Source organism: Pipistrellus kuhlii, unplaced genomic scaffold, assembly GCF_014108245.1.
Source record: "Pipistrellus kuhlii isolate mPipKuh1 unplaced genomic scaffold, mPipKuh1.p scaffold_m20_p_23, whole genome shotgun sequence".
Taxonomy (NCBI): Eukaryota; Metazoa; Chordata; class Mammalia; order Chiroptera; family Vespertilionidae; genus Pipistrellus; species Pipistrellus kuhlii.
The window spans coordinates 5,385,765-5,408,202 of NW_023425522.1; the positions used below are offsets into that span (position 1 = coordinate 5,385,765).

Genomic DNA, 22,438 nt, shown 5'->3' on the forward strand with positions numbered 1-22,438 from the left:
CTGTGAACTTGAGAGTTCCTGCCTCTGGTGAAAAGTATTAGAATTTAGCCCAGCCAGTATGGTTCAGTGGTCGAGCATTGACCTATGAGCTGAGAGGTCACAGTTTGATTCCTGGTCAGGACACATGCCCAGGTTGTAGGCTCGATCCCCAGTGTAGGGCATGCAGAGGCGGCTGATCAATGATTTTTTTTCCCCTCTCATCATTTCTGTCTCTCTATCCCTCTCTCTCCCTTACTCTCTGAAATCAATAAAAATATATTAAGAAAAGAAAAATATTCACATTTAAAAATTTAAAAGTGTGACACCCAAATAGTACATCCCAGTGCTCAGTTAGGGTGGGTCATAGTCAGGGGGGCTTCGGTCAGTTAAGGTGGCCAGTCTGCCATTCCAAAAAAAATCCCCCTCAGCCTTTTCCCCCTCCAAAATATTTTTATTGATTTCAGAGAAGGAGAAAGAGAGAGAGAGAGAGAGAGAGAGAGAGAGAGAGAGAGAGAGAGAGAGAGAGAGAGAAATCAATGATAAGAGAGAATCACTGATCGGATACTTCCTGCACGGCCCCTACTGGGGATCCAGCCCACAATCTGGCATGTGGCCTGATGAGGAATTGAACTGTGACCTTCTGGTTCACAGGTCAATGCTTAATCACTGAGCCACACAGTGGCTGATTCCCTCAGTTTTTAAGGCTCAAGCTCTTCTCTGATTATTCTGAGTATAATTCTTCCTATTACAGTAAGAAAATATCTCCTAATTTGTTTAGCTCCTAATTTGACTGGAATGATTTCTTGGTGTTAGTGAGGTTCAGTCTAAGTAAAATATTCTTTAAAGGGAAATGTGCGTGCTTATTTTTATATTTCTTCCAGAAGCCAGCATTTAATGAACGCTTGGGCTTCTTGGTAGGTTCTCTATAACCATTCATTAACTGACAGGTTACAGGGAGGGAAGAAGAAAAGGAAAATCTGCCCCATGTATTGGAGGAGGTGTGCAAACCCTTACTGCTGCCCATCACCTACTCCAGCCTCTTGTCAAACTGTCCCCTAGACACTAGGGGACGCTCTTGCACAATGTTCTTGGCGAAAGCCTTGAAGACTTGATCAAGAGTTTTAAAAAAAAAAAACCCTCTTGTTATTTTTAGAATCTTATTGTTTTTAATTTCTTCTCAGAGGTCTATTTTTTTTTTCCTGGATCAAATGACTTTTATGACTTACCTTCTTAAATTTTATGAATTAATAAAAAATTAAAGCTTGTTGTTAATGTTTTTATGACCAGTATTCCCCTAAGTTTGGTATTCAAAGTTCTTTTAAGCACCTTCAAAAGTCAAGCAATAAAAGTAGTTTTTTAAAAGTATCATCTTTTCATATATTTTCCGTGGCAGGCTAAATAGGAAAATATGTGCACCTTAAAAATAGCCGCAGTAATAGTAAAATAAAAACCCAAAGTAATAGTATGAAAAAGCATCGTCTGAATGTTTTTCCTGGTCTATGTATGTGGGCATGTGGGCTTGTGTTCCTAGCAACCAACCAAGAGTAGGAGGGGTGAGTGATCTCCTCAAAGATCATGTCCCTTTGAAGAGTTCTGGACTCACTACTATGAACCTTAGCAAGAGTTAGCTAAGTTCTTACCTGAATTTTGCTCCTAATGGCTTTGCCAATATCCTGAATGAAAACAATCAAATGCATGTCCCTGATGTTATTTGTAGAAAAGAGCAACTACAATCATTGAACCAAATATCAAGAATAGAAAGCCGAAACCGGTTTGGCTCAGTGGTAGAGCGTCGGCCTGCGGACTGAAAGGTCCCAGGTTCGATTCCGGTCAAGGGCATGTACCAGGGTTGCGGGCACATCCCCAGTAGGGGGTGTGCAAGAGGCAGCTGGTTGATGTTTCTCTCTCATCGACATTTCTAACTCTCTATCCCTCTCTCTTCTTCTCTGTAAAAAAAATCATTAAAATATATTAAAAAAAAGAATAGAAAGATCTCTAAAGGCTCAACTGTATCAAGGATTTGAGGCTGGAAATCTCACAGCTCTCAATGTGAACGGGGCCAGCGTGGGGCTGATCACCACACTTGGCATAAGCTGGGCTCTCGAAGCCATTCCTCCCCGGCGCTGTGAGCATCCCTCAGCCATTCAGGCCAGCCCCGAAGGAAGACCCAGTCCCGCCGTGTGTGCGGCATTGCTGGGTCGTGGGGAGAGAGCTAGCCTCACCTCGTGGTAACCGTTGTAGTCCATGTTGCCTGGGAGTGGGAACCCTGGGGCCAGAGTGAGCTCTCCTTCAAGCATTTCTGGTTTAATGAATTCCTCCAGATATGTCCTGCAGAGTCTCCTGTCCCAGTCGTCGGTGATATGGCCTCCATACATGATCTCTCCAAAGAGGTAACGCAAGTCATCATAGGGGACCTGAGAGACAAGGGGAAGAGAGAACAGTCTCCCCATAGGCATGGGACCGGCTGCGGGTGGGCAGAGCAGGAGCCACAGGCGGGATGCGCCTTGAGATTAGGAGCAGTGTTTGACTCACCTGGGAACCCCAGTGCCCAGCAGAGTCAGGTACGTCTGGTAGTTCATGAAATGCTTGAAAAATTACACTGACGGGTGAGCAGAGATAAGGTGCCAACCCCCTCATATATATATATATACCTTCTCTCTCTCACAGTTACTCAAGAGGCAATGTCAAATGGGAGAAAATAAGGACCAGGGTACTTTTCTGATTTCCTGCCATTAATTAGCATATTAATTAACTGTCTCCTTTGAAAGGCCAAAGTGGATGAACTGTAGCAGGGGAGTTCACTGCTGTTGAAGTTAAGGAAGAAGCCTGTCCCCACCCCTTTCTGGGGGAAGTCTTGTCCAAGAGCAACAACTGAAGATGGAATTGTGGGGGGTGGGCCTCCCGGTTCTGGAGCTGAAGGCAGAGACTGGCTCAGGGCATCTAGGCCCCATTCCTTTCCACCAGGAAGGAGGCAGCCTTGGTGATGCTCCATCTGGTCTCTGAACCAGAAAGGCCTCGCTGGTGTGAACATGCCCTTATATGCGAGAGCATGGGTTGTGGATGCACGTTTTCTTTGAAATAGGAACATCAGACAGAAAATGAAGGAGACAAGGTGTAACAAGAGTCTGGCTTCTTCTTCAACTTTGGTGAGACGGAGAATTCTGCGCCTCTGGATAACTGAATTGCTCACCTACAATTCCCTGCAAAGCTGTGAGCCATGGGTGTCTGCCCTGGGACAGACACTCACGGGACTGACTGACACCAGGTGTGAGCCCAGGTTTGGTTTCTCAGCCTCATGCTGGTCCTGGGGGCGGCCCCATGGCTAAGCTCACACTCCCTCACTCCCCTTAGGGTGCGTGGGGTGCCCTCCCCGCAGCTGGCCGGACCCTGTACCTTGGCGTTGGCCTCCAGGAAGTTGTAGAGCACGTGCACAGAGATGGTGAGGTCCCCAGTGTTGAAGGGGTAGGAGCGATTCCATCCCTGCGGCCCGAACTTGCGTCTTTCCGCCACCACCGCGTGGAAGTAGCAGAGAGCAAAGAGGATGCTCTTGAACTCTGTGTCCCGGGAGCAGGTCTCCAGGGTGTCCTGAGAGAAAAGGGGCACTTCCCCGTTAGCTCCCAGGTGCTGCTCTGCAGGGTGGGGTGTGGGCCCGCAGGCCCTGCCTTGCTCCGGGTAAAGCTCCCGCATGCCCTGGTTAGGGTCTAAGCCCCACACAGTCGGGACTACAGATTGCGTTGTGGCTAGGCCTGGGCTCAGGGTTTGAGGGTCCCTGCTGAGGGCTGGGCTTTTGTTTAGAGTGTGAGTTAAGGTTGGCAAGCAGGTTACAGGCAGGTGTGGTTTACAGTGCGTGTTTGTGCATATGGACTTGCTAATTAAGTTCTCAAGCATCGCTCATGGAAAACAGGGTAGTGGTCATGGGAGCGTCCTGTCTGTCATATTTATGTTGCTCTGTGCTGGGGTGTGGGGTTTGGGATATGAGTGGGGGTGCCCATGGCATCATCTCTTATTTCTTCCCTCTCTGCCATGCTGTTCTTACCCGTCAGGGAGCCTCTGTCGGTGTGATTGCTGCCTGTGTGGCTGAGGGACCCCTGGCTCACTGCTGGGGGAGCTGCTGCATGGCGGGAGGGTGGGAATCACATACCCCATCCTCACCGCCTCTTTCCCCCCCCCCCCAGCAGGGGCCACGGGCCGCTGGCTGCAGCAACAAGAGCGCCCAGGGGTCCTGGCTGCAGAGCCCACAGCGGGCAGAAAAGATGTGGCTCCCAAAGAGAGGAGAGAGGGAGGGAGGGACAGACGGAAGAACAGAGATGCGGAAGACAGTCCAGAGGGGGGAGGCAGCGGAACTGAGCAGTAGACTCTAAAAGGGCTACTTTTTATATGGAGTGAGCCACCCATGAGGCCGGCCTCGACTTTTAATAAACACTCCAGAACACGAGTCTTAGAATTCCCAGTAACGCAAATTCCAGTGCCATAGCAGCCTGCATTGGAAACTTTGCCTAGATATTCTTAATCCCATGGTAACAAGGTGTTCTCAGAGTTGTGCAATAGAATCCCTGGAGAGTTCGTGAGAACACAGATTCTTGGGCCCCACCCAGATTTATGATGCCGTAGGCCTAGGCCGGGGCCTGAGAATGTGCATTGATAACAAGTTGATGCTGCTGTTCTGTAGGCCACACCTTAGGAGTCTAACATGTGATTACAGCCCAAGTCTAGATCCCACTGCCTGATAAGGGTTACTTGAAGCTTTGATACTCAAGATGCAGGCAGAGGTCAACTGTCCTCATCTGAACCTGCCAATCATGCTTAGCAACAAGGGTGTGACCTGAATATCACATCAGTTAGGTTTACAGCAACCCGCCCTTTTCTGTCTTGGACTATTTAGCTAACAGGTGCACCACCTGCAAAAGTTCCCCCAAGCCTCTTGCCAAAAAAGACCCCAAGCTTGATCTGCCCAGGGTACCTGGGAGTTGAGAGCTAGATTTTACTGTGTAGGCACAGGGTGGAGGTCCATCTCAAAGGGAGCATGTTTTGCCCACATTGGGCATTGTTCCATAGCCCGGACAGTCCCCGACCCCACCCCCGGCTGCATGCTCTTCCCCCACCCAGTTGAGTAGGCTCTTTGTGCGGTGGGTGCGCGTCTCCCCTTCCTCCCAGGGCCACACCTGAGAGAAGTTGTCCAGGGCCTTGTGCAGGTTGGCATGCATGCCGGTGGGAGGCTCGTTGGTGATTTTGATGGAGTTCTCCAGGATGCCCTGGGGGATGATGTGGCCCTCGGGGGCGGGCGCAGGCTCTGCACTGATGAAGACCCTGAACTCTGGGTGGCTGCTGGCACTGAGTTCCTCCAGCTTCTTCTCCAGCTTGCTGAGCCACTTGGCAACCAGGTGGATGTTCTGGTGGGAAGGACGGACACCCGAACATAGGCATTTTCTTAGTTCCGTTAGCAGTAAACAGTTACAGGAAGGCAGCAAGAGAGGGGACCTGACCTTAGTTTCTAATACATCACCTGCATCGGCACTCCTAGTTCTGGGGATCTCTTGGCATCCTGCAGTTGAACCCTTGCCCTTGATATCCTTTCTCTCTAGCACAATGTTCTCAAATTGAACTCAGCATCAGAACCTCCTGGAGGGAGATTCTTGGACACTTCCCCCTGTAACCTCACCCCAACCCCCACCCGAGTTTCCCATTCAGTAGGTCTAGTGCAGGGCTCAAGGATTTGCATCTCTAACAAGTGCTGCTGGCCGGGGGCATCCTTCAAGAGTCTAACACGTGACTAAGTTACAAGTCCGGATGCCTGCTCTCTGACTCCCGGATCACTGAACTCCTGATGCCCTAAAGCAGGGGTGGGCAGTGTCAGCCCGTGGGCTGAAGAAGGCTCACAAAATCACTTGGTCTGGCTCTGCCAAGGCCTTAGGGGTGAGTTCATTAAATGCCTAACCAAATATAGCAGCCTGATTCTTTTTTTTTTTTTACAGAGCAGAAGGGAGAGAGATAGAGAGCTAGAAACGTCGATGAGAGAGAAACATCAACCAGGTGCCTCTTGTAAACCCCTTCCTGGGAATGTGCCCGCAACCAATGTACATGCCCTTGACCAGAATCGAACCTGGGACCTTTCAGTCCACAGACTGATGCTCTACCACTGAGACAAACCGGCTTCGGCAGCAGCCTGCTTCTTAAGGTGATAATTCTGTATGGCCTGAGAATGATGTTATAAATACCCACATGGCCCTTAGCAAAAAAATGGGTCCCCACCCCTGCTCTGCAGTGCGGTCCTCGGACCAGCAAAGTGGGCATTGCTGAGGGGGCTAGTTAGACATGCAGACGCTGAGGTCCCACCCAGACTTACTGCACCAGTACATTCTATAAGATCCTCCAGCCATCTGTAGGTCTGATAAAATGTGAAAAGCAATGATTTAAACTCCTCCTAGCTAGCTTTCCTGACTCCTTCTCCCTCTCTCCAAACTGCTCTGCTAATTGTTGCCAAACTCACCTTCCTACCTGTCACTGCTGCTCACAGGACTCCCCACTCCCAGCCCGAGCTCTGCGGTATGTCTTTGTGCGCCTCACCTCCTCCCACTGTGATTCCTTTCTCTCTCCTTTAAATCTACATTTATTTCTTAGCCCTGCCTGCAGAATGCAGCACCTTTCACTTTGTAAAGACAGCGACTTTGCTTCGTTGCAGTAGGTTTCACTATGATGGCTAATCCAAGCTCCTCGGCAAATACTTTGGAAGCCTGCTCACATGGCTGCAGTGGACAGGCAGCACTGAGCTCAGACTTGGGCCACAGCAATCTGGTCTTTTGCTGCCTCTTCAAAAAAAACCCCCCAAAAAACCACCAACCATAATATTTATTTCACGTACTTCTCAGAGTTGCTGCAGATAACCAAAGGTATTAGATTAGAAAGGTTGCTGACCTGAAAACATGTTCAATTAAAATTTCATTTATAACCTCTCTGTTGGAGTGGGAACATTAGCGGCTGCCCAGAGAGCAAGGGTTCTGTCAGCCAGGAAGAGCCAGCAACCAGGGAGTGTTCCTTCTTCAGGAGCCCTGACTGCGGAGTTTAACCTCAGCTCCCGGAAAGCACATCAGCATAAGATGTGGGGCCCGAACAGCCGGTGGGTTCTGGAGAGGAAACTCCCTGTTTGTTGGCTGAGGGCTGGCTTCCCAGGGCACCAGGGCCCGGGAGGGTGTCTCTTGGGCAGATGAACCTGTGAGGCTGGGAGATCACCCTTTCCCAACACCACGCTAGCCTATGTGGGAGGGAGCCGCTGCTGGCATCTCCCTCCTGGGAAGCCTGCTGTTTCTAGAGAAAGAGTCCCAGGCAATGGCTGGCCCCGCAGTTGCTGGGCTCTGGATAAATAACAGGATCCTGAGGATGAAGACCCAGCAGCAGGCTGCAGGGCAGTGGATGGTGAGGAGACGGGACGTTCTTGGCAGGTGAAGCCAAGGCAGGATGAGTGTGCCTGGCCTTTTCATACTTTTCTTTCATTGATTCCTTCCCTGAAGAAATCTAGGGAAGGACATACCCATACATTGAATCATCGCAACATAGCCAGGGGCGTGCTAATACCATGTTTCCCCGAAAATAAGACATCCTCCAAAAATAAGACCTACTTACAGGTTTCCTTCTGAGTGAAATATAAGGCATCCCCTGAAAATAAGGCCCCCCTTCCCCCACCAGGCTAAACATGAGAGATTTGGTCCACTGATTCTGAAAGAAATGGAGTCACAAGAAATTCACCAGGAAATTCAGGAATTGGATTGTTATGATGATGTTCCAGAAGATGATGACGTGATTGTCATTGAATAAATGAGTAAATTCTTGATACTGTAGGATTCACAGTTTGTCTGGTTTGTGTTGACAACTACCATACTACCGTACCATATACAGGTAATAAATGTCCTTTATTTTCATTTAACAATAAATGTGTACTATATTCTTCTTCATGGAAAAATAAGACATCCCCTGAAAATAAGACCTAGTGCATCTTTTGGAGCAAAAATTAATATAAGACACTGTCTTATTTTTGGGGAAACAGGGTAGAGGCGGCTGTAGGTTGTTACAGGAGGAAAAGAGAAGCGAGGCCCTGGCGTGGCCCCAGCCCCAGCGTCCATATGAGCTGCCTAAGAAAGGAGGAAGAGGCCAGGCCGTGAGAGGGGAGGGCGGTCTTATTTCTTGTCAGTGTTCAGTGGAATTCCCAGTAGTGGGTCCAGGTTTCCAAACCTTAAGTGAACTCTCAGTGAGGAGGCTAAGTTCTAATGTTCTGGTCATTTGTGTAACAAAGAACGTAAAACATACAGCATGACAGAAAAAGACATCAAGGAAGTTCCATGGAATGCCAGGGAGCTCAGCAGCCATAGAAATCCCTGCACAGCTTTCAACTGAGTGCCAACTCCCCGAGCATGGAGGTGGGGACCAACTTCCTTTGTGAGCAGAGAAATGGCAACCAACAGTGGCGACAGTGGGTGAAAACACGGAGAACAGTTACCAGAGGAGAATGACTGGGCATGGGATGAGGAAGAGCACACACGAGAGAGAAGTAGTGGAGAGACGATCAGGAAGTGAGTGAAGGGGGCACGGGTGCGGAAGGAAAGGCGGGTGACGAGAAGAGAGGAAAGAGATGCCCAGAGACTGTGATGTGAGGTCCAGACAGGTCGGGGTCAAGAAGGACCCTGATCAGGGGGCCACATACCTGCAAAATGACCCAGTGACCTTTCTTTGCAGCGAGATCCAGTGCGGCCTCAGCCACCACCTCCTGTCCTTGCCCCAGAGATACGTTGTGGAAGTTCCGATTGTTGAAGGTGTATCCGAGTTTTTTACCTAGGAGGGGTGTGGAGCATTCATCACCATCACTGTGTCTGAGGATCCGTGCTGTGCCATGTTCCCTAGGCGCCATGCCTCCACATCACCCCCCACTCAGGTGGGCCTGGACCCACGCCCTGAGCCTCAGAGGCTGACCCTCTCCTTCACAGAGGGCTCCGCCTTCCAGCTTTCTGTTCCCAGATGTAAGGAAGCACATCAGCCAAATGTTTCCCCCCCAACCCCCCGAACCCCCAGGAATGGACAGCAGTGCGGGTGCTCCCTGAACCTCCATCAGAAGGCCGGGCCTTGGCCTACCACCTAGAGAGTGCTGATGTGAGAAGGCTCAAAGGGTAGCGAGCATGTGGGTGGCTCTGTCTAACCTGCTTTGTCCTCTGAGTATGTATTTCCCTGGAGTTTTGCTGGGATGTGTGGCCAGCAGAGGCAGAATTCAGGTCATTCTGGCTTACCATACCTTACGCTGTGTAACTGCCTTCCCTACTAATCCCCACACACAAGAGTTTTATCTCATCATTTTGCATGAGTTAAGGAGGTAAGACTTGAAGGGGCTTCACTGTATAGGTGGATGTTGTGGTGAATGTACCTGTTGGATGGTGCTGGTGTTAGGAGTGGAATAAGGCAGTGGATCTCAACCTTTTTAATTCTGCGACCCTTTAATATAGATCCTCATGTTGTAGTGACCCCAACCATAAAATTATTTTTGTTGCTACTTCATCACTGTAATTTTGCTACTGTTATGAATTGTAATGTAAATATCTGTGTTTTCCGATGATCTTAGGCTCTAAAGCAGCAATTCTCAAACTGAGGGCCACGACCCACAGGTTGAGAACCACTAGCAGGGTTGCCTAAGACCATTGGAAAACACAGATATTTACATTACAATTCATAACAGTAGCAAAATTACAGTGATGAAGTAGCAACAAAAATAATTTTATGGTTGGGGTCACCACAACATGAGGAACTGTATTAAAGGGTCATGGCATTAGAAAGGTTGAGAACCAATGGAATAAGGGAACAGCCACATCAACATAAACATCACAACCACTTCATGGAAGCAAGGCCACGCTCAGGCCTTGTTCTCCAGCCCAAGAAAAACGATGTAAAGAAATGCCCTAACAGGATGGGCCAGTTTTACTGGGGCCTCAGCTATTAGCCTGATACTATAAAGTTTAGAGAAATTACATAATATATTTTAAGCAAAAGGATCATAAAAATGTATAATACCATGAGTAAATCATTAAGCAATTTTTCAAGAAGGTAAATTACCCAAGAAGAAAGGCAGGAAATTAGAAAAAAAAGAAAAATAAAATCTGCACTTAATTTGTTTTTTGTTTACAGGAACAAAAATTGAATATGCAACATATACTTGTCCTAGAAAATGTAAAGAAAACTGTCAATATGGGACATTTCTTTTATTACTAAACAATGTGTAGCCTCTCCTTCAGCTGGTGAGGCAGAGCAGGGTGAGGATTTTTATGGTGAGAAATAGTTATAGATTCAGCTCTGGTAAACCCAGGAAATACCCTTTTAGACTGTAAGTCCTGCTGGCAATGGATTTGATGTCAGCTTTTAGAACCAGGGATACAAACAACCTGTTCAGAGAAAATACCAGGATGAAAGGTGCCTGGATTACGAGATAGCCTTGCTGACATTTCCACTTACAAAAGAGCCCATTTCTTTTCTTTATTAGAAAGGGGAGGATATGGGCAAAGAGGGGCTTAAAAAAGATTATTCTGGAAAGTACAGACCCTGAGGCCAGCCGGGGTCAGTTCACATTACTCAAAGCTGCAGGCATGACACTTGGCTGAAGAGAAAGAATTGGATCTTGGTGATGACGAGGGGGGAATTTGAAGGGATTTTTCCTGAACATTCAGCTAAATGTGCCAAGGCAGCCTTGCAGAGACCTTCCGTCTGCAGCTCTGAGGCTCCTGAAATACCCTATAGCCAGGTATGTTCCCTTGGGGGTTCATATTGTTTTATGCTATGGCTTCCATGCCCCTACCTTCAATGCCTTTAACGCCTCTCTCCCTTTAAATTTGTTTTATTAGACAATCTGTACTCTAAAAGGTATTCCCCCCGGTTTTTCCAGGACCCATCTGGCACCATACATATTTATTACAATATTATTAACTATACTACGGGCCCAGTGTATGAAATTTGTGCCTGGCGGGGAGGGAGGTGTTCCCTCAGCCAGGCTTGCACCCTCTCCAATATGGGACCCCTCGGACATCCCTCTCACAATCCTGGACATTGAGAAGAAGGAAAGGAGACAGTGCAAGGCCAAGTCAGTAGATACAACTTCTTTCTTATCACAAGAGGGGAATAACAAAATTTATTTTGCCAAAGCCAGGAGACTGGACAGAGGAGGATGGAGACCAAGCAAGGTAGTGCTGGAGTCAGTGAGAGCAAGGCCAGAGGAGATGCCTGTACAAGGGCAGAAAGGGGAGTCCTCTGTCTGGAGGGTCAAGATGCAGCTATGCTTTGAAAGGATGACAAATAAAGGCAAAAAGAAGCAGCAAACTGAGCTGCCTCAAAGAACAGACAAACTACCACCATCATTTTAATGCTGTACAAAGCTACTATGCTTTTTACTTATTTTAAAATATATTTTTATTGATTTTCAGAGGGGAAGGCAGAGGGAGAGAGAGAGAGAAACATCAATGATGAGAGAGAATCATTGATCGACTGCCTCCTGAACACACACACACACACACACACACACACACATACATGACCTCCAAGGCATGTGCCCTAACTGGGAATTGAACTGTGATCTAGTTCATAGGTAGATGCTCAGCTGCTGAGCCATGCCGTCTGGGCATGCTACTGTGCTTTTAAATTATTTTATTTTATTTTATTTTATTTTATTTTATTTTATTTTACTCTCCTTTACTAACCTCCTCCCAGCCCCTACCCCACCCCATTCCTTTTACTCAACTATTGTCTGTGTCCATTGGTATGCATATATGCATATGAGTTCTTTGGTTAATTTCTTCCTGTCTCCCCAACCCCCTCTGACATATGTCAGGCTGTTCCATGCCTCCATGTCTAGGGTATTTTTCTCCTGTGCTTTTAACATTTCAAAGCCTTTCCACATCTGAGATTTCATTTTTATTCTCACTGTAACCCTAGGAAAACATATTACTGGTGATTAGAAACAATGGGTGATTGCTTCTACATGAAGCAAAAGCAAAAATTATTGTGCAGACAAGGGAGTGTGTCTCATTTAGGAAGAAGGTAATGAGAAGAGAGAGCAAGAGCACTGCTAAAGGCTTATTCTGAGAAGACCAGAAGGAAAGCAGCCGGAGTGGAGGATGATAGGTTTCATGTTAAACAAAGGCCATGAAAAGTGGATAACATTTCCTCCTCCTCCTCTTCCTCTTCCTTAAAAACGGTTGAGGCCCGAAAATCCTGGAGGAGACCAAGAGGCACAGAAATGCTAGAAAAGCACATATTCCTAGTTAGTGTCAATGGATGAGCTTCAGGGGCTCAGAGAAACCCACAATCATATGCAGACTTTTGTTTCTGTGGATTCTAAATTCCTGCCCAATCTGAAGAACTGCCAGGATGAAACAAAAGGACAGAGGAAGGTAAAGAGAAATCACATACTCAACGATGCAGAAGGATGCCAATCTTTACTAAGGGTCTAGCTGGAGCACAACAGTGATGTGCGGACACACAGACTCTGTCCGGGCAGAGAGACAGTAAGTTCAGTTAATAAGCTGGGGCAGGGGCCATAGGGCAAAGCGCCTGAGTCAGTCCCGTGGATTCCAAACTGGAGAATAGAAGCCCCTCAGGCATTAGATCCAAGATGGAAAGCATGGGTAGCTCCCGAGTATCTGTTCTAAATGGGTGCATTAGAAAATATACCAAACCATCAAAAAGGCAGGGGAGGAGGAAGAGAAAGAGAGAGAGAGGTCGGGGGGGAGGGGGCAGGCGCTCAGGTGGCTAAGCAATCTCTAGCAGATGAAAAGCAAAATGGCCTCTGGTAAGGAAATGTGAGTTAAGATTAAACCAAGGGCAGGGTTCAGATAATGTATTCAGAGGCAGGTAACCAAACATGGATTAGGGAGGGGTCAGCGGGCCTGGAAGGACAGAAAGCTTCAGACCAGGTGATGGGGTAGCTAGAGGTCAAAGGGCAAAGAGCAGTAAGAAATTGCTCTTAAACCGGGTATCTGAAAACTTCCCAAAATGAAATTATTGAATAAAAAACAAGAAAACTAGATTTGTCAATAGGAAAAGAATAAAACTTCCAGGGACTAGAAGGACTACGCTATGAAAGGGTGAGAGACAGGAATAACAGCTGTGACAACAGCCATAGAAAGAAATGGCATTCTGATTCATGCCACTACACGGATGGAACCTGCAAACATTAAGCCACGTGGAAGAAACCACAACGGAAGACCACATCGATACATGACTCCATTTGTAGGGAATGTCAGGAATAGGCCAAGTTTTAGAGACAGAAAGTAAACTGGTGATGACTGGGTCATGGAGGAGGTGCAATGGGTTAGGAAATGAGTGTTAATAGAGACAGAGTTACTTATGGGGAAGACCAACATTTTCTAAAATTAGATTATGGTGATGGTAGCACAGCCTAATGAAAACATTAAACTTTCAATTGTATACTTTAAATGGGCGAATTGTATAGCATGGGAATTATATCTCAGTAAAGCTATTAAAAATTTGGGGATAAAGAGGAGCGTCTTAGTGGGCAGTAAGAAGACTAAAGTTTTATTTTTCTTATTAGGAAATAGATAGTGAACATTGATGAATTCTAAAATAGTGATGAAAGATTAGAAAGGAATAGAGAAGTAACTATCAGGAGGACTAAATTCAGAAACGGGCAGAAGTGTAGTGTCTGGGATGGTAATGGGGCATGGGAAGCACTGGAATAAGGAAGTATTGCTTTTCATTTTAAATTCTTTATTATTGAAATTTAAAAATATTTAAAAATTTTACCTAAAACTTCTAGGATATTATAAAAATATATATTAGATTAGTGAACAAGATTATTCTTTTCCTCACACAGATTTTATCTGTCATTTTGGGCCAAGTTAGCTTCATCTCAACTACTTCGAACACCAGGCAGATGCCGTGGCTCCATTTATTACACAGTGAGCAACTGACAGCTCACAGAGCTGCATCACATGGTCTGGATTCTTCCCTATGAAGACCTGGACATATGAAAACCTGTCAGGTCTTTATCTCACTTAGCAAATTGTTGTAGTTTTGCTACTTTCATAGTCTTAATCGGTCATTTATTTATTTATTTATTTTTATTTTTATTGATTTCTGAGAGGAAGGGAGAGGGAGAGATAGAAACATTAATGTTGAGAGAGAATCATTGATTGGCTGCCTCCTGCACACCCCCTACTCGAGGTCAAGCCCAAAACTCGGGCATATGCCCTTGATTGAAATTGAACCTACAGACTGGGCTCTACCTCATAGAGTCCAGTCTATAGGCCGATGCTCTATCCACTGAGCTAAACTGGCTAGGGATTCTTCATTTAATATATGTATTTACTGAGTGCCCATCACATGGGCTGGGGACTGGGGATATTCTGGTGATGACACTTAGTCCCAAGGAGATGTCATTCTCCTAGGAAGACATAATTGTCACTAGACAATTACAATGTGACTCACAAAAAGCAGGGTGCTCTAGGAGCACACAAGAAGCACAGGAGAGGAGAGCCTAGCACCTTGGTAGTCAAGTAAGGCTTCTTGGAGGTGGTGATATTGAAATTGGTGTGTAAAGGATGAGTAGAAGCTAGCCTAGTGAAGCGGATGCTGGAGAGAAGACAGAATGTTTGGGATATTAAATGGCTACTGTATAGAGTATATAAAGAGGAGGGCAGGAAAATGTAGGCAGAATAATGAACTTCTCAAGGTGCCCAGGTCTTAACCCCCAGAATCTGTATATATGTTACTTTACATGGTAAAGGGACCCTGCAGGTGTGATTAAGTTAAAGATTTGGAGGTGGGGAGATAATCCTGGATTATGAGTAGGCCCAATAGAGTTATAATGGTCCTTATGAGGAAAAGAGGAAACCCATTTATCCATTCAACCTCTAGAACCATTATATTAAGCCTCTAAGTTTATGGTAATTTGTTTTAGCAGCAATAGGACATTAATGATGTAAAGTAGATTGGAGAAGTAGGGAGGAACTGGAGGGCTGAGTTTCTTGTAAGCCCCGTAAGGAGTCTGAGCTTCATTCTGAGGGATGAAGGGATAGAACCTATATTTCAGAATGATGGCTCCAGCTACAATAAAGAGACAAAATCTCCTCATGAACCTGGATTCTATGGATTCTACTTCATAGAGCCCAGAGCAATGGTCCCTGGCATGTGTTCAGCAAGGACCCTGATCTCTGTATGTTTAGCAAATACTGGGTATGGCATAATGAGCCCTCAATCTGGGATAGAGAACCTGACAGATACATAGCATGAAAGTGCTGGCTCATCCTTAGCCCCAGAGGGTGTTTTCTCACCTTGATTTTCCACATCCTTCAGTGGGTCCACCCCTGGAGACAGGATGAAAAATATGGGAGAGGCTGGTCCTGATTCTTCAAGTGAGGTTGCGAAGTCTAATGCTCTTCCCACCACGTATTTGCTTCCTAATGTCTCCTCAACAAAATGCCTTCCAGGAAAAAAAGTACATAAACGCTTATCAGTCACAAAATTCATCTGAGAAACAGGTCTATAGAAATGGAAGGATGTGCTGCAGGTCATGGGCTGGGTAGTTAAGGAACTGGGACCAACTCTAAGCACTTCTTGAAAAGTCAGCACTTAACCTCTGTGTGGCTAGTTGCCAGCTGGCACACCCAGATCGGGGCTCCTTCTGCATTCCCACCCATCCAGGCCTTCACTGACTTCTCCGTGAAGCCTGGTGTCCGGACATCCCTACCATCCCTCAGAAGACTGCCAGAACCAATGCCTTCGAAAGCTTGCAGCCACTAAATTCTCCACACTTCACATCCCTGTGATCCTCCACCCATCATTTAAGGCTCTCTAGTCTTCTATTCCCTCATGTTCTAACATTACCTGATGAGTTTCTTTGCATCTTACCCTACTTACTGTGTTCCTTTCCTAAGTGTCCCATTTTACACTAAATAAAACCCTGAAGTTGCAACCACTTACTGACCATCTGGTCCAGTTCCTGGCTTTAACTCTTCCTCAAGGACACTATTTTTCCTATAGTTTTTCACCTGGGCTCATTCTCCTATATCTGATGTAACTCAGGATTGGGAGCTAGGATCAGGGTCCCGCTCTCAGAGGACTATCTACACTAGGGGTGTCGAACTCAATCAGAGAAGGGGCCAAAATCTAAAATCCAGCCTAAATCGCGGGCCAAATGGTTTACTGAACAGTCATAAACTGTCATTGTGATGGAAACGCAGCGGAGTGCAGTGATGACAGCGCGGTGCGGGCCACATTGCAAGGCCTGGCGGGACGGATTTGGCCCGCGGGCCTTGTGTTTGACACATGTGATCTACACTAATAAAAAAGAAATATGCAAATTGACTATACCATTAGCCAATCAGGAGTGAGTGTGAAAATTAACCCAACAAAGATGGTGAGTTAATTTGCATATGAAGGCACATAGCAGCCAGGCAGGACAGGGCAGGATGCCTGTTATGAGTAGGAGGGCAAGGGGCAGAGGGATCGAGGACTTGCAGGCTCCCTGGTGGCCAGGAGCGAAGACAGGCCTATTCTTGCACGAATCTTCATGCAATGGGCCTCTAGTTATTTATAAGTGATTTACTTCTCTGCTCTGGCTCCATTGCAGTTCATTTCCCCTGATGTGTCCCTACCATATCTGCATGTCAGTGTCATTTATTGCTCCTTTGCTCACCACACTCATTCACTGAACACTTGGCTCATGGACTTTCCATCACCTGGATGACATCAACATCCAGTGGACAATCCTCCATGTTATTAACAAACTTCATTTCTCCCCATGCAGCCACCCAATTCCACAGGCATGCCTTGTTCTTGCTTGGGAACTTTTTCTATGGCTGAAACTATATATGAAAACATCCCACCCTCCGACCAGAACTTTCTATCCTTACAGTCCTTTTAGCAATTTGCCCTTCCTTCACTTATTTTTTTTGTCTGTATTGGTGCCATGAGAAATGCAGTATCTTGGCATCCCTAGTGTTTTATTTTTGTTTGTTTGTTTTTTTAAATCATCCCCTTATTCTCTTACTTCTTTCCTGTCCAATGTAGAATCCGTGGTCTGTAACTCATTTCTTTTACAACAACTTTCTTTTTTTTTTTTTTTAAATATTTTTTTTATTGATTTTGTACAGAGAGGAAGGGAGAGAGATAGAGAGTTAGAAACATCGATGAGAGTCATCGATCAGCTGCCTCTTGCACACCCCCTACTGGGGATATGCCCGCAACCAAGGTTGTACATGCCCTTGACTGGAATCGAACCTGGGACCCTTCAGTCCCCAAGCCGACGCTCTATCCATTGAGCCAAACCGGTCTCGGCAACTTTCTTGAGGTATAATTGACATATCATAAAACTTACCCATTTTAAGTTTACTATTCAATAATTTTTAATGAAGTCACTAAATTATACAATCTTCACCATAAACCAGTTTTAGAATAATTTCATTCTGCCTATAAGGTTTTATGCCTATTCCCATCCTTCGGCTCCAAGCAAGTAATAACTAATCTGCTTTCTGTCTCTATAAGATTGCATGGCCTGTAACTTCTAATCACTCTCTTGCCAAAACCACACTTCCTCTACTTAACTCATTCCAACACACCAACTTGGAATGACCGGGGCTCTGGATCAACGTAACTCCGCACCTACCCCTGGGCTGTTGTATGCGGAATCATGTAATGGTGAGGACTGGTGCCGCTGAAGATGCAGGGTCTTAACTAGCTGGGCCCTCAATGCTACTTGAAATTGGCTGTGTTTCCCTTGTTGTCCTTCTCTCATTTTTTTACAGATAATATTTCAAACATTCTGCCCTCTCCTCCAATCTCCACCCTGCCACCTCCCTTTCCCCATAAACTCAATTAAGGATCTTGCTTTCTGCTTCTCAGAGAAAATGCAAGTCAACAGAGAAGATCCTTCTCAATTTCCAACCATCCTTCAATCAGCATAACAACAGCCACACCCATCTCTCTCCCTCTTCTTGATGAGAGGGATGTCCTGCTAAGGATGGCCTCCCATCTGTCTCTGGACCCATCTCCTACCACCACAGATGTGACCAGCATCCTTCTCAGTGCTGATATTCATAAGTATCGTATCTTTCTTTCAAACTGTCTACCCAGACATTAGGAAAAGACCTGGCAAACGCAGGCCTCATGGGATTTTGGATGTTGGTATGAAGACTTCTGTTACACATGGCTTTTGTGCTCAGACAGGCTAGTTTGGCCACATTGAGACTGTGCCTGTCCTGGGCCTCCCCTCGGCCCCTTCCCTACCGCATGGCATAGGTCATCCGGTCCGGCCGCATGACCCTCATCATGCAGAGGCGCTGCAGGGCCGTCTTGCTCTTCCACTCCTGCGGGAACTTCTCCTTCTCAGGACATTCCGATTCCACGAACTTCTTCCAGCTCTTGGCAGATCCCTCAATGTCCCGGTCCAGATTACAGAACTCCTCCATGGCTGAAAGAGCCTAGGGAAGTTCAGAGAATCGTGGTCTGAAATGCAGTTTCTCACAGTGGAGAATTGCATTGAGTTGTGGGTTAGGCAGCGAGATGGTATTGCAGACATAATTCTGTCTCATTTATACTCTCTCCTGGAGCCTGGGATCTTCCTTCAGGTAAACTCAATAAAGAGGAAGGTTTTTGATCAGCTCACCTTTAGCAAACTGCCCCAATAATATGCAAGGTTTAGCAAAGAGGGTGTTTGGAAAATAACAGAGCAGAGACTCAGCAGCACCTGCCTGCAGGGTTTTGCATGGAGAAGGGACAAGAGGGATGCCATATTTTTCTGGTCAAGGAGCCTGGACACGTTAAGTGTCTGACTCCTCCCTTTCACTCCCGTATTCACTCTTCTAGCAACTCCTTGCTAAGGATTGACTTTGCATTAATGCCAACTCTAAATCTCCCGTGAACCACCAGCTTCCGTAAGGGTTGTGTTCAAATGCATAACTTGTTAATCAGATCTCTTCATGTGGTGCTTCCCTCCAACCCACCCAGTTCACCCGGCAGCCTACTGTCCCCAACCTTGAAACATGCCAGACTCATTCCCAACTGAATTCCTTGGTCACAAAGCCACGTCAGGTCCTGTTCTCTCCACCAAATTCTGCTCCTTTCTTGTGCTGGTTCCACAAATTGTCAAAGTCCAGTCCCGAGTCAGCAACCACCCTCATTCTGTCCTCTCTAACCTAGAACCTTTTTTTTTTTGAGCACAGAGTTGATATCTTTAAAAAAATATATATTTTATTTTTAAATTAAAAAAGTCTTTATTGTTGGAAGTATTACATATGTCCCATCCCTCCCTTCTCCCCCCCACCCCCCAGCCCCCATTGACCTCTTCTAGCCTGCCCCACTTCTCCCGCAGGCCCTCCCCATCTCATAGTCTGTGTCCATGGGTTATGCATACATTCATACAAGCTCCTTGGTTGATCTCTTCCCTCTCACCCACCCACCTCCACCTTCTCTCTGAGATTCAACAGTCTGTTCCACGCTTCTATGTCTCTGGATCTGTTTTGTTAAACAGTTTGTTTTGTTCATTGGATTCCGCATATGTGTGAGATCGTGTGATACTTGTCTTTTGCTCAGAGTTGATATGTTTAATAAAGAGATTGAGTCAATTTTTAGATATTTGACTGCGATAGCGTTAAGCCTCATGCCTCTCTCCCCTCTGCTGTCCCACATCTGGGCAAGCGGGTAAGTAAGCCTAGGCACTCCCTCTCTGGTGCTGAGGGACGTTGTGCCATGTGAGCCCTGCCCATGCTCAGGATCTCTCCCCCTGGCTGCACCCCATAACTTCCATTAGACCACACGGTCATCTCCTTTCCTGGCTCTCTCACACCACTTACAGACTGCTCCCTGCTCGCCCCGGAAGGTCTTATGTGAATAATAAGCTTTTCGGTACCTCCTTAGGTACGTGTGTGGCATTGTCTGTTGACATTGGAACCAGCTTTTGGGGGGGCGTTGACCCTGTTTCCTCAGAGTGCCCACATACATATCCCTCACTCAGACCCGTTACCTGCAGCTTTTCCACTATCACTGAGCTCTGCTTGTGTTTGGTCTCTCCAATGATAGGAAAAAGTACACTTTGTCCAAAGCACCTACCACAGTGCCTCCAGCTTTAAGGAAACTACACATTCTTGTCATTTGAATGCATTCATTCATTCATTCATTCATTCAATATTTACTGGTATTGAATGCCTACTACATGCCAGGCACTTGGGAATACAAAGCTGAACATAAAAATACACTTGCCTTCCAAAGAAGCTTACAATCCTAAGCTCAAGAGAAAGAGGAGATGAAGGAGGCCTTAGGAAGTTTGTCCAATTCTGTTGGGCCCAAATGGAGGTTGGGAGAAGAAAAGGACATTCCACCGGGAAGAATCCACAGGAGCCCGCATATGGAGGGAGGAGTGTGGGGCAGGACAGGGAGGAATGCCACTGCAGTAGGACAGTCTTACGGTGACGGTGACAAGGGGGAAGCCAAACTGGAGAAGGACATAGGACTGGCCCCGGGCTTGCCCAGCTCTTCTCCCGAGTGGCCAAGCACCTGTCCTGTCTTTCTGTGCCTTCCACATGGGCTCTGTGGCTTCTCAACTTCCCCCTGGCCATTCAGAGCAGGTACACCCCTTCACTCACGAGGTTTGGAGGAGTGGGGGGTGAAGAAGGTGAGGGGGTAGGTGGGTGGGGGCGGAGTGGAATGGAGCTGATGCTTGCAGATGGTGTAGGAGGGGCCAGGACATGGGAGTTCTGGTCCCAGGGACGGCTCTCCTGAGCCTCTTCTGACCTTTGTGGGCCTAGATTTTCTTATTTGGAAAATGAGGCCCAGTAATTGTTCTAAGGTAGATACAAGCGCTGTGAAAACTCTACGGCCCTTCCTGTGCTTTCCCAGGGCTTCTGTAGTTATCGCCTTGTGATTTCAGGTTTATTCGCTGCTCCTCCCACAAGACTGTGAGTTCCCTGCAGGCAAGAACTTCTTCAGTCATTTGTGCACGCCTCTGGCCTAGCAGCTGTCTGGAGTGTAGGAAGTGCTCAATGAATCAAGTTTGACATCTGGGCGGCCAGCAGGAAGGCTCCTAACTGGCCGAGGAAAGCTGCAGCCGCGGTGATTATGTCTCTGTGTTCATCTCCTTCTACGGGGCACGCTAGCGCCTCTGCCCAGTCTGCATCCTCATTAATCCTCTGCATGCCTGTTTCCCCCCCTGGCGTCACCACAATACCCAGCACATTACACTGCCATCAGGGCTCCCGTGCCAGGACTGGGGCTGAAACACGCTTCCCTGAAGCTCTGGGTTGAACACAATTGCAACGTTTAATCTCCCAAATGAGGGAAAGGCGTTTCTAATATGTTAAACGGAAATGACTAATTAATCTAATTACCTTGACTGTGTAGCAAAATACAACTGGGCACAACTGGCATCCAGAGCGGCGGTGAGGGGCCTTTCAAAGGCTAACACGGGCGTGCATCGCAGATGAGATTCTCTAATGAAGAGCAGAACGATCCCAGTACCTTCAAGTTCCGCATTTGATTAAACCTCAGAAATTCTAACAAAGCTGTACTAATAGAAGCAATATGTTATCACAAAGATTGCATTCATTACCTGCCTATTAGTGCAGCTGGGGGAATGAGGCAATCCATCTTCCTCGTCAGACAACATGTTTAAAGAATTTTGTTTCAGCGTGTCCTATTCAATTATACGTAGTTTGTTTCTTTAGGCTAAAACCCAACCGAACACATCAAAAGAGCATTGATCAGAGGCCTCGGTGATGGGCACTCACACTGCACTGTATCTTCACTGGCTCGCATCCCGCGCTGCGCTCGAGTTTGGGGCTGCCTCACTGCTCCACTAACGGAACTCGGAGACAGGAGAGATAAAGCCTCACTTGTCTGCAAAGCTTTTGAGCAGCCAGATGAGCTCAGCCCACAAAACAAAACAAAAACTGCAGAGCGAAGAAGAGCAAACCAAACAATCCATTCTGTGAAAAGAGGAGCGGAACCAAACTGCACAGTAGCTTTAGGGTTGTCAATAGTGCTTTTGAGCCGTTTATCCTTTGTAACTTCTGCCGTCAAGGGCTTTGTGGATAACGGAGTGAAAGGCAACTGGATTTGACCCAGTTTGGCCCCTGAGTTTTTCCTTCCATAGGCAAATGTATAAGGTACAACCCACACCAACCACAGCAGGCACACACCTTAGAGATGGGTCATTAACCATCGTGATGGGGTGAGTCCTGTATACCAAAAAGACAGGTTGAACAACAAAGCTCCCAAATTTGCAAAAGTGAGCTTACTTTAAAACAGGGTCTCTGCAGGTGTAATCCAGTTGGGATGAGGTTGGTAGGATGGGCCATAGTTTAATACAGTGGTCGGCAAACTCATTAGTCAACAGAGCCAAATATCAACAGTACGATGATTGAAACTTCTTTTGAGAGCCAAATTTTTTAAACTTAAACTTCTTCTAACGCTACTTCTTCAAAATAGA

The 22,438-nt window shown here is 46.6% G+C and overlaps 1 protein-coding gene across 1 annotated transcript in view; it reads right to left on the bottom strand.

Moving 5' to 3' along the window:
• Nucleotides 1–22,438, bottom strand: part of DNAH9 (dynein axonemal heavy chain 9) — a 294,112-nt gene that overhangs the window by 18,373 nt on the left and 253,301 nt on the right. The window contains exons 60-65 of the mRNA XM_036451929.2: nucleotides 18,244–18,437; nucleotides 15,291–15,439; nucleotides 8,672–8,799; nucleotides 5,142–5,369; nucleotides 3,373–3,564; nucleotides 2,202–2,393 (exon numbers count right to left, since the gene is read on the bottom strand). Of these exons, the coding sequence (XP_036307822.1) occupies nucleotides 2,202–2,393; nucleotides 3,373–3,564; nucleotides 5,142–5,369; nucleotides 8,672–8,799; nucleotides 15,291–15,439; nucleotides 18,244–18,437 (1,083 nt within the window). The remainder of the gene's footprint in view (nucleotides 1–2,201; nucleotides 2,394–3,372; nucleotides 3,565–5,141; nucleotides 5,370–8,671; nucleotides 8,800–15,290; nucleotides 15,440–18,243; nucleotides 18,438–22,438) is intronic.